This window comes from Cynocephalus volans, chromosome 6 (genome assembly GCF_027409185.1).
Source record: "Cynocephalus volans isolate mCynVol1 chromosome 6, mCynVol1.pri, whole genome shotgun sequence".
Lineage (NCBI taxonomy): Eukaryota > Metazoa > Chordata > Mammalia > Dermoptera > Cynocephalidae > Cynocephalus > Cynocephalus volans.
The window spans coordinates 120,055,071-120,066,886 of NC_084465.1; the positions used below are offsets into that span (position 1 = coordinate 120,055,071).

Genomic DNA, 11,816 nt, shown 5'->3' on the forward strand with positions numbered 1-11,816 from the left:
GCTTACTTCACAAAGCTCCTGCCACCCCTTCCCCAGGGCTTTAGTCACATCCCATCCACTTCTGTGGACTCCCCTCCCAGGTCAGCCACAGGCCCTGGAATCACATGATAGGCCCTAGTAGGAAGGAGGACATGAGAGAAAAGGGGAAATTTCCTCACCTTTGCAGAAGCGAGATCAGTCCCCGAACCTCCCTCAGTTTCTCCAAGCAATCTCTATAGGCTGAAATTAGGAGACCGGGTTATGGTGAAGGGAGGGGCCTGGGGATCTTACAAGAGGCTGGGTGGAATGTCCCTTTATGAGAGACCATGGGAAATTAGACCATAGAGTCCCAGCAACAGTGTCCAAGGCCGTGTGATCTTGGGCAGAGACAGCAAGGTGTACGGATGGGTAGCACTTTGTCATTTACAAAGCAATTCCACATCCAGTTCCCCATGATCCTCACCACTGCCCTCTGGGGGAGGAAGGACAGGGTCATCCCAAAGAGGAATCAGCCATAGCAAAGTTAAACAGCATGTCCACAGTGGGACCGGGAGGTCCCACCTCCATCCAGGCAGTATTGGCTCATTACCCAACCCCCATCCCCCCACCCTTGCTGGACAACACCCCTTCCCTGGCCCACTGTGGCTTCATTCCCAGTACAGAATCTGAGCAGTACCCCAGGTTCTCATCCCCTTCCCAGGAGCTTCCCTCTCGGGCCTCCGCAACGACATCCTCATAGACGTGGCCCTTGTCACTCACGGACCAGCAAAGTCATCCAGCAGAAGGACAGAGCCTCACCTTTCAGAGCACGCCTCTGCTGGCTCCTGCTTCTCTTCATCTCTACCTGATGCTGAGAGACAAGAAGGAACAATAACGAGGGGCTGGGACCCGAATCCCACTCTCCTCCCCCCAGACAAGTCTTCAGTGCTCATGAACAACACGACTTGGTACATGTGACTGATGGAGCTCTGAGCTCTTCTCTTGGCTTTACTCATGTTTAAAGTGGATAAAAATATTTCCTATTTTCCTTCTTTGAAAAACACAGAGAGGAATTTTCTAAGTGAGATCCACTGTGGATGTCCTCAGTTCCTCTGCTCTGGAAACCCACAGGCTAGACGTGCACCTGAGCTGTAGGGTAGGAGTCACGTCCAGCCTCTGATGGGAGACTGTCAGAGACTCAGCCAGGCCCTCAGATGAGCCTGTCATGGAGGCAAGGCTTGGCCCAAGATGCCCGCCACAGGCAGGGACTGATGCGCCAGTGCTCAGGGCCTATCCTCCCACAGTGACCTCAGCTCGCTCAGCAATCCTGTCTTTGGCCACTGAGTCTCAGCCTTTGACCTTGCCCTGGCCCCTCCAGCTCAGCTGCACAGCTGGTCTGAGCGCTTTAGATAGAAATCCTAGTGCCTGCTCTTACCCCTTCCCCGTCTGTCCCTAGAGGGGCGCTGTTCTATTCTTTCCTGAGATCTCCCATCTTAGGAGTCTCTCTAGTTGATTTGGAAAAGCAGAAATAGCAATAGGAAGAAAAGAGAGAATCACTTTCTGTTGGGTCTGGGCAGAAGGCTGCTTACCTTCCTCATGCTCCCCTTTTTCCTAGGCGGTGGTACGGATGGATCATTCAGGAAACAGGGGAGTATCAGGAAAAAGAACCCCAACCCACCCAGGAAGGCAAAGATGATATCCGATATCCAGGAAGTGACGCCAGGGCTCAGCCATGTGGCAATAACGCTATTCAGAGGGGAGAGAAGATTCTCCATCTTCTGAATCGCACTGTTGCTCTCAGGCAACTAAGCCCTGGGAGTCCCTGGGGGACTAGTCCCCAGGCCTGCATCACAGAGCTGTGGCCTCATCACAAAGGGTGGGGTAGGGGCAAAAAGAGGAAGAGGCTGAACCACAGCCCTTTCCCCTCCAGCACGTCCCTACACCCTCCTGGGCCTTCTAGATACCTCCTTTCAACTCCACCTGCTCGACCTGTCATAGATAAACTTTCTTCAATTTTCTCTTCTTTCCCGCTGGGGCCCAGGTATTACCTACTTCCTTTTATCCCTTGGAGATCTTGGCTTGAGCCCACCAATTTTTAAATAAAACCAAGCTTCTACCTGCATTTTGATGAGGCATCTTTACTAGCAAGTTCCTAGTGCACCGCTTTTCACTGGAGAAGTCTGTGCACTGATTAGCCACCGTTTCGGAAGATGCCATGCATTTCAACTCTGCTTTGATGTTTGATCAAGTTTTTCCTCCTGCATCTTTCCAGTAATTCTGATATGTCTTACTCATATGTCTTAGTTCACTCAGGTTGCTATAACAAAATACCACAAACAGGGTGGCTTATAAACAACAGAAGTTTATTTCTCACAGTTCTGAGGGCTGATAAGTCCAAGATCAAGGCTCCTGCAGTTTTGGTGTCTGGCGAGGGCTCACTTTCTGGTTCATAGATGGCTGACTTTTCACTGTGTCCTCACATGGCTGAAGGGACAATGAAGCTCTCTCAGGCTTCTCTTATGAGGGTTAATCCCATTCATGAGGGCTTTGCCCAAAAAAACATATTCAGGTTCAAGCAACACAGAGGTACTTTGAGATGCTGTGGACCTATGCATACATTTTCCAGGGAAGGCCTAGTTATACTTGGAGCTAGGTGACTTGTCCAAGGTCATATGTCTCGTTTTTGGCAGAAATAGCCCAAGTACACAGTCCCTTGATTCTTAGCCCTGTGTTCTTTATAGCACACAGCACAATACAGTTTTGGTCTGATTGTCCTTATGTTATAAGGATGGTCTTCCAATAAGCCAATGAGTACATCTTGGGCACTACAATATGCTAAAGTACAGTTTTGAAGATAATATCAAACTGTCTTTACTCATTTATAAACTGCAAATGCTATGTATTATCATTGGATCTGAAAAGAAGGTATAGGTTCATTTTAGTATCACAAATCCTTTCATCTTCACCATGCTTTATTTGGTCATTTTTTTTATGAATTGTGCACTGGTGTTCTTGAAGGCCATTGCTGCGTTTCTTAAAAAGGAAGATTCCTGGCCTTGCGAACATCTGTGAAGATGCTAACCAAAATCAAACAGAACAAAAGTTATTTACATAAAACTGAATGAACCAATTAAGAATTATGGGGTCTTGCAGTTTCATTATTTGAAACATTGCTTGTTCTTTTAATGTTTTCCAGATTTTAGAAATCTTTTTAAGCTATAACACCTTGGTAAAGTATGTGTTTGTGAGCAAAACTGAAACATTTACTTTTCTCTCCATACTTGATCTCTCTAGGATTTTGAAACTGTTCATGAATGTTCTTATTTTCTGACAGTGTAGTTATTTGCATAAGTTCAAGAAGACTCTGTTCTTGTGACAGGACAGAACTGGAAACACGGGTCATTTCCCTGAGGCTTTGATTGAAGTATCATATTTCCAGATACAACCAGACTGCTTTAAGGAATTGACGTTGACGTTTTATGGATCCAATAAAACACCCCTTGGAAAGACTGGCCTGATACCTTTGTCTACATGATTCCGGGGTTCCTGGCCTTGTGGTAGGTAAAAAGTATAACTTTCTGATCGGCTAGAATCTTGTTATTTTGGGGACCTCCAGAAGAGAGAAATTCACCCAACTCATATAGGTAATCAGAGAGGAGTAAGATCCTTTAGTTGGCTTCGTAAGGCCTGACAGGCTTTTAAAGATCTAATCTGATATTCTTTATGGAAGTGCCCAGCAAAGCCAATTTAAAAAGAGCCTATATGATAAATCATTATTCTGCTGCACTTTATGCAAACGGTGTGGCCAGAAACCAAACTGATTTTGCAAATAAATTAGTCTTGTTATGAATATCTTTGGTAAAAATGGGAAACTTGGAGAGAGAAAATTATGTTTCAGAAAAAAATATGGTACACCTGTTATTAGATTCTAGCCTTGTCTTTTTAATCTGTTAGTAAAGTTTATATCTTCCAGGCTATAACAGTTCCATGTCAAAATGACGATGGTGCAAGGATTCCAACCTATACCCTCACAAGAGGCTCCAGGTCCTTACAGTTCCCCAAAGCAGTCAGTAAGAGATTTTTATGCCTCAAAACTATAGGCAGGGCTAACATCCACGCACAGCAGGAAGTCGTTTCAGAAGAATGAGACTTCTGGCCCCTTTCTCCTTAAGATTAAGGAGGATAAAATCTCTCAGGGGAGGAACGAGAAAGAATAGGGCCTGGACTCAGGCACCCTCACCCTTGATGACAAAGGGCTGATATAAATACTTTGCAAACCACAGGAATCTAACCCATACCCAGATAAGGGGAAGGCTAAGCCGTTTATCTTTTCAGTGGTATTTTGCAGGAATATGAAGCAGGATGTTTACTCAAAGGAGAAGACCCACTGTGGGAACTGGACCAAACTGGCCTGTGCCAAGAGGGACTCCAGTGCTGACCTTTTGATGACTTTTTCTTTCATTATAATACTAAAACTCCTGCCCAGGGGTGGAGATTTAACATGCTAATGAGACGTGATGCACGAAGAAGCATGATCTTCAAGTGCACCAGTGCCAAGAAATCCCCACCTCTGCATACCTTGCCATAACCCCTTCCCAGCCTAAGCCCCTTTAATGTTCTCCATGACCTCCCTCTCAGGGAGCCAGGCGAGGACCCTCCCTTCGCACTGTTTCCCTTGTGCCCAGGCACAAGCTCTAAGCCTTGCTTGCTCGGACTCATTGACCTTGTGCCAATTTCTGTTACACTTGGAGTCCAAGAACCGGTCTGGTGATACAACCAAATTACTTCACAGAATTTGTATTAACTGAATCATGGAAATACACTTTATTCTCTTAATTTGGGAGGTTTTTAAATCTCTTATGAAATATTTAAAAACATCTTTTTAGGCTTTGTCTATAATTAGAGTTACATCCAAGAAAAAAGACAACAAAAGAACTGAAATCACAATAGCAGAATGAAATTTACAGGCTCATTAGGAACTTTGAGAGGCATGAATTTTAATTAACACTTCATGTTTACAAATTAGCTATTAAAAACTCCTACGTTTTGCTGCCCTTCTGTCTGTAAGAAGCATATTTTATTTTGAATACAAGGGAATATTATTGATGGTACATGACCATGACAAAGTAGGGTTCCCTAGGACCCTTCCCTTCTTCAGGGGGCCTGGGATGGAAACTGTGTCGAGGAAGGGGCATTCTCAGTGTGTTGGGGGACTGAGTTGGGGCAAGGACTCCCCAGCAGCTGAGGGTTTCTTCCTCTTGTGCTCTTGCTGGGGCTGGTGATCCGGGGAGCTCTCACTCCTTGGAGGCCATATGGACCATATTCATTGTCATACCAGCAAATGAGCTTGACAATGTGGTCATCGAGGGCAATGCCAGCCCCAACGTTGAAGGTGGAAGAGTGCGCGTCACTGTTGAAGGTGGTGGAGACAACCTGGTCCTCGGTGTAGCCCCGGATGTTCTTGATGTTTTCATATTTAGCAGCTTTCTTCAGATGGCAGGTCAGATCCATGACCGGCACGTTGGCAGTGGGGACACAGAAGGCCATGCCAGTGAGTTTCCTATTTGGCTGACGGATGACCTTGCCCAGGGCCTTGGCAGCACCAGGAGATGCAGGGATGATGTTCTGGAGAGCCCCATGGCCATCATGCCAGTTTCCTGGAGGGGCCATCCACCATCTTCTGGGTGGCAGTGACGGCATGGACTGTTGTCATGAGTCCCTCTACGATGCCAAAGGTGTCATGGATGACCTTGCCCGATGGGTAAGCAGTTGGTGGTGCCGGAGCATTGCTGGCGACCGTGTGGGTGTTTTTGTAGGTCTCGTGGTTCACACCCGTCATGAACCTGGGGGTGTCAGCAAAAGGGGAAGAGATGATGACCTTTTTGGCTCCACCCTTCAAGTGAGTCCCTGCCTTCTCCAAGGTCCTGAAGACACCAGTGGACTCCACAACATACTCAGCACCAGCATCACCCCATTTGATGTTGGTGGAATTCCTCTCCTGGAAGAGGGTGATGGCCTTCCCATTGATGACAAGCTTCCTGTTCTGTGCCTTGACAGTGCCATGGAACTTGCCATGGGTGGAATCATACTGGAACATGTAGACCTTGTAGTTGCGGTCAGTGAAAGGGTCTTTGATGGCGACAGTACCCACTTTGCCAGAGTTAAAAGCAGCCCTGGTGACCAGGTGCCCATTATGGCCAAATCCGTTTACTCCGACCTTCACCATCATGTCTCGGGGACGTGGCTGGCAATGGTGGGAGCACACGGCTGTCTGGAACCGGGAGGAGGAGGGAGCCAGAAGCATATTTTAAATAGTGAATATAAAAACCAAGATGGGAAAAACTTCACCAATAATACAAATAGTTTGCTTTTGTGTGTGTATTCTCAAGGGTCTCTTCCAAGCTTAATGCCTATTTACATTGTTAAGGGGTAATCCTCTGCTAGAGTAGGGTAAAGATGTAAGAAAACACCAGTGAAACCAAGTGTTCAAACACAATTTTAACAAGAAAAGAAATTCTAAACACAGAATCCATGTTTTGATCTAAAAATGAGCCCATATTGAAAATGATTAGGAAAGAAACATCTGCTTCTGGGCAAGGGTGGAATGTAGCTAGTCATGACTGCCCAATGTCCCCACTAACAACAGCTAGAAAAACTGGATTGAAGTATAAAAAATAAATTATGTGTTTAGAGAGATGTGGATGCAACAGTATTGGGTACTAGGCTTTTTATTTGGACATGCTTTTTGCTGTGCTCAGAAGGCATATGCTGGAGAACAGAGAAATTGGGAAATGTTTTGACATTTAGAAAAATGCATTTAAGATTTATCTATGTCACTGTGAGTCAGCACTTCATTGTTTCTTATTTCTTAGTAACATTCCATTGTCCAGGTGTACCACAGTTTGTTTACCTTTTCTTCTGTTCCAGGACATCTTCATTGTTTACAATTTTGTGCAACAATGACTAGTTATTATAAATATTCACATAGAAGCCATATTTGCATGAATATTAGTTTACAGTTAACTTGGGAAAGTGTACAGAAGTGGGATTGCTGAGTCATATGGCAAGTGTAGGTTTCACTATGTAAGAAACTCTTCCAAAGTGACCATGCGAGTTTGCATTCACAAGGCAGTGAGTGAGCATTCCTGTTCTGCATTCGTGCCAGCATTTGATAGTGTCACTATAATTTTTTTAATTGTAGTAATTCTAGTTATGGAACTTCACTGCAGGTTTAATTTGCATTTTCCAAAGACCAATGATGTCAGCTCTCTGCCGTATCCCAGTGACATTTTTCCTCCAGGCTGGCTGGGTGGTGCTGGGGATGCAGGTTGGGTGATGATGGCATTCTCTGTTTTTCATTTCTTTTTTTTGTATTGTAGTAAAACATTAAAACGTGTAACATAAGAATGCTGGTTTTAAGCATTTTAAAACGTACAACTGTGTGGAATTAATTACATTCACAGTGCTGTGTAAGCACTATCTCTGCCCATTTCCAAATCTTTTTCATCATCCTAAACATAGACTCTGTATCTATTAAGCAATAACTTCTCATTATCTCTTCCTCTCAGTTTCTGGTAACTTCGAATCTATTTCTGTCTCTGAAAATTTTTTCTTTTTCTTTTTTCTTAAGTGACCCTAATTGAATGTGTTTTAGGCAGTCTCTGTGAACATGGATCTTGGGCGTATGAGCCTCACTGGTGTTCCTGCCCCTCCTCCAGTGGTACAACTTCATTTCCTTTTCTCCCACATTTAGTTGGTTTCCACTAAAAAACAAAATAAAACAAACTTCTTGAGGGTCTATTTCTTCTTCTTCTGTATTACAGAGATCGAATAACATTTACTTCATGCATTTAAAGTGAAAATTAAACAGAATACTATTTTTAAGGTACTTGGCATATAATTAATATTTTAAAAAAATCATTTGTCTTCTTTCCAATAAGATGTATTGTGAATCAAAACTAGTCATTAATTCTTTAATTAGACAGATTTCTATTCATTTTTGCATTCAAATATCTTCCTATTCATATTGCAATTTCAGTGTTTAACTCATAGTTCCCATTGTTAGATGACATGGTATCTGACATGTCTAACCCTGAGTCAGGTGGGCTCTTTGAATTGCGAAGAGTCAAGTCAGTCATGCTACTTCAGTGTGCACTTGCTGCAAGGACAAGGGAGGGAGGGACACAAGACTCATGCGAGGAGGTGCATAGCTTGTCCACATAGAGTCTGGCTGTTAAATTAGGGAACTGTGGGGATTCCACGCAGATTGGAGGGCCTGGGTATCTTACTGTCCCTTCATGGTGGGAGACCATTTAGTTTCTCCATACTGTATCACCTTTGATTGCCACATAGTCATGTAGTAGACTGCCATCACGGTTGTTCAGTCCACATTTACCTATTCCGTTTGTACCATGTGCTGGCTATGGGGTTAGGCCGAAATAGAAAAGATAAGCAGATTTTTTATTGTAAGGAATTCGTGTGTGTGTGTGTGTGTGTGTGTGTGTGTGTGTGTGTGTATGTGTGTGTGTGTGTGTTTTAATTCCTAAGCAGAAGACAGAATACATAAAAGAATATGGGAGGTGAGCAATAAGATTCTTACATCTTTTAGGAAAAGTATTTTCTGGTGAAGAAAAAATTGTGTATACACGATGGCTGTTTTTCTGAGTAGCTTAGATGCAAGATGTGTTCTAAGAGTAGCTTCAACAACATGTGGTATCAACAAAATTGTGGCATTGGTGAGTGGACCTACATGTTAATTTTGGGGTTATTATTCCTTAAGTTTGTAAGTGTCAACACACTCCAAAGCAGTGTATAACTAGCAATAAATTATAGATCTGACATTACTAATTATAGTAAAAAAAATTGAGGGGAAAAAGGAACGAAAATGAAATCTAGAGACCAGAGTTTTGTTTTGTCTCATAAACACACTGGATAATTCTCCTCATTTAACTAATAAGGGAATTGAAGCAAATGCAGCTTGCATACTTAAATAAATTTGAGTTTCAGGCAGGTAAAATGAATAATATATAGTTATTTGACAGCCAAAGTGAATTTTCTAAATCATAGAAAGAACTTTTTACACCTGTATCAGGAATTGGAAAGGGTTGGCCTGGACAATCTGGTTTTTTGCATAGTCAAAATGCATTTAGAAGTGTGTGTGTTTGTGTACGTGTGTGCATGTGTGTGTAGCTAATTAAAATATGTTCAGGGGCATGACATTTTATAATGAAATAATCTTTAGGATAAATTCAAGGTTTAAAACACTGCGATTTGCCACTTCTCGCCAGTCGTTTCAATCCCTCCAGTGCTTCTTGGTGCTGCTGCTCCTGCAGTGGCTTATTTTCCCCCTGGTGGCTGGGGTTGGGGCCGAACCCGTCGGAGTCGCAGGGACACTGAGAGCTCACCCGGGACTCCTGGCACCGCGTGTGGGAGCTCAGTCTCGCTCCCGGAAGGCGATCGGAGGAGGCTGCCATCAGCCCATCCAGGAATTGCAGTGGTCTCCAGCCTACAGTCGGGTTGGCGTCGTCCTGCAGGTTTGGGCATCCCAGCTCCGCCTGGCTGCGTCTTAACCTCTGCTCTTCACTCGCTCTGGTGCACCCACACCCGGCCAAGAAAAGCGCGCGCGAGAAATCCCCGAGGCTCAGGCAGTGCCCGGGGTGTCCTCCTCGGCTGCCGTCGAGGTCTGAGTCCGCCGGGGGACCTGCCCGAAGACGCGAAGAGCCAAAGTTTTCTTGGAGATTTTCGAGGCAAGACCGCTCCTCGCCAGCGCAGCTGCCGCTTCACCAGTTCCAGGACGCCGGCGGGGCTGGCTCTGCGGCTCTGGTTCCCCACCCTTCTCAGCGCACCGCCCGGTGCCGCAGAACCTGCGACCCCTCGGAGATTTCCGGGGTCGTCTGCTCAGGCACCGAGGCGGCTGGGGAAGGGGGCGCTCAGACTCCCGGGGCCACACGCGCGCAGCCCCCTGTCGACACGACGCCGTCCGCCTGCAGTTCCCACGGGTCACCAAAGGAACTTGGAGCGAGGCAGAGCGCAGTGCGAGGGCCCGGGGCGGCGGCGCGCACCTCCCTCGCCCGGGGTGACTGGCCTGCGCCGCCTCCCGACACACGGCGTGGAACCTCTCCCCCGCCCTGGCCGCTGCCACCACGCACACGCTTCTCTCCATCTTGTGGTTTCTCTTTCCTCCCGAGTCCTCCCGTGGGGGCGCGAGTTTGTCACCCACCCCCCCGCCCCACACTCCGCCGCCTTCTTTTCTTATCCGTCTCCTCCCCCTTCCCGCCTTGGTGTGCGCCTCTTCGCTTTCCCGTCCCCCTTCAGTTTTATTTATTCAGATTTATTTGGGGCCCGTTCTCTGTCCCCTCCCTCCCTCCCTCCGGATCCCCGCGCTGTCCCCGGTGTGGCACTTCGGGGGCCCCGCCGCGGGCCAGGCGTGATGTTGCACGTGGAGGATTGACGCCGGTGTCTGGATGTGTGTGTTCCGCCAGGACCCGGCGTCCGAGGCTGTCCCCGACCGCTACGCTGTCTACTGGAACAGCAGCAACCCCAGGGTAAGAAAATACAGACAGTGTCGGAATGTGGAAGTGGGGACCTCTGACTCGCACAGCGTGGCCACTGCCCTGGCACACAAGTGTCCCGAGCCACCATCATAGCGGGAAGATTTTTTGCAGTGACTGACCCTTTGAGATGGAGATCCTGAAACTGATTCGGTAGCTATTTGCAGCCTTCCGAAGTATCGGTCTTTCTAGCGTCAGTTTTAAGTTCCTTACCTTGGCTTTTATGAAAAATGTTTCTTTGCTTGGCTCAGACAGAGCTTTTCTAAGTTCTGGGTGGGTTCTGTATCTGTGTAGTCACTATCAATCTTTGCTTCCCAATAATGTTATTCGTTGGGTTGGGATAATGCAGGAGGCTAAGCGAGGCTCAGACGTGTGGTTCTGCTGCAGCAAAGTGTTTGCCTGCTTTATTCAGCTAATCCTTTTAAAAGACAGATGAAAGCAGTGGTTTTGTGTAAAGGTCTTTTCTTTTAGTCTCTGTTCTGCGATCTCACCCGTAACTCCCGGGTTCAGACAAACCGTTCATGTTTTAGATACTGTGGCTTTCAGTGTTTTCTTCATATATTTGTTTACTGTTAGTGCTTCAGTAAACTTCTATGCCTATTTCAGTCGTTTTCTGGCAGGGGCTCCATTTATTAAAATGTAGCGACCCAGCACTAAGACCGGTACAGTAGTTCAAATAGTGGCGCTTCTGACAGGGTTTTGTGTCAAACTAGAGAAAAGAATCGGGAAATGAAAGCTGCCAAAATGTGTCTCCCAATTACTAATTAATCAGGAGAGAAAGGACCTCAGTGGCAGATCTGGTGTCTGCCATGCAGCAACTTGGGGATGCTTTATTTTAAATACTATAAAAAACAAATTAAAGCAAGCCTTGGGGAATGTAGCACCGAGATATTTGATACCAGAAGTAGTAGGGGTTATTTTGTTTGTTTTTTGTTTTTGTAAGTCTGTGAAAAGGCAAAAAAAAAAAAAAAAAAAATTGAAACAATCTTTGTAGTCTTCACTGATAATATCAAAACATAAAGCTTTTCTAAAGAATATTTCCCTCATTAATAAACAATGCCTTCATTCTTATTAATATTTTAGTACAGATATGATAGTACTATTGGTTTTTAGTATCGGTATAGTATTGTATACATTACTGTTGAGAGAGACTCGGGGAGAAATTCAACATTTTTTTGCGTATGCCTGTCATTAATACTTTGAGAATTACTATAATGGAAGAATAAAACTGCCCCCCTTTCCCTGCAAATATATGTTATTGCTATTCTAGAGAGTCCAATCCTTTCTGGCAGTTTTCCCATTATGGTT

General features: G+C 45.4%; 1 protein-coding gene across 1 annotated transcript; it reads right to left on the bottom strand.

The window, feature by feature from the left end:
- Window positions 1–5,112: 5,112 nt before the first annotated feature.
- LOC134381041 (glyceraldehyde-3-phosphate dehydrogenase-like) lies at window positions 5,113–6,196 on the bottom strand. Its single transcript, XM_063101129.1, is given in 2 exon segments — window positions 5,113–5,611; window positions 5,613–6,196. Coding segments are annotated over 2 exon segments (1,074 nt in total). The 5' UTR covers window positions 6,188–6,196.
- Between the last annotated feature and the right edge of the window lie 5,620 nt (window positions 6,197–11,816).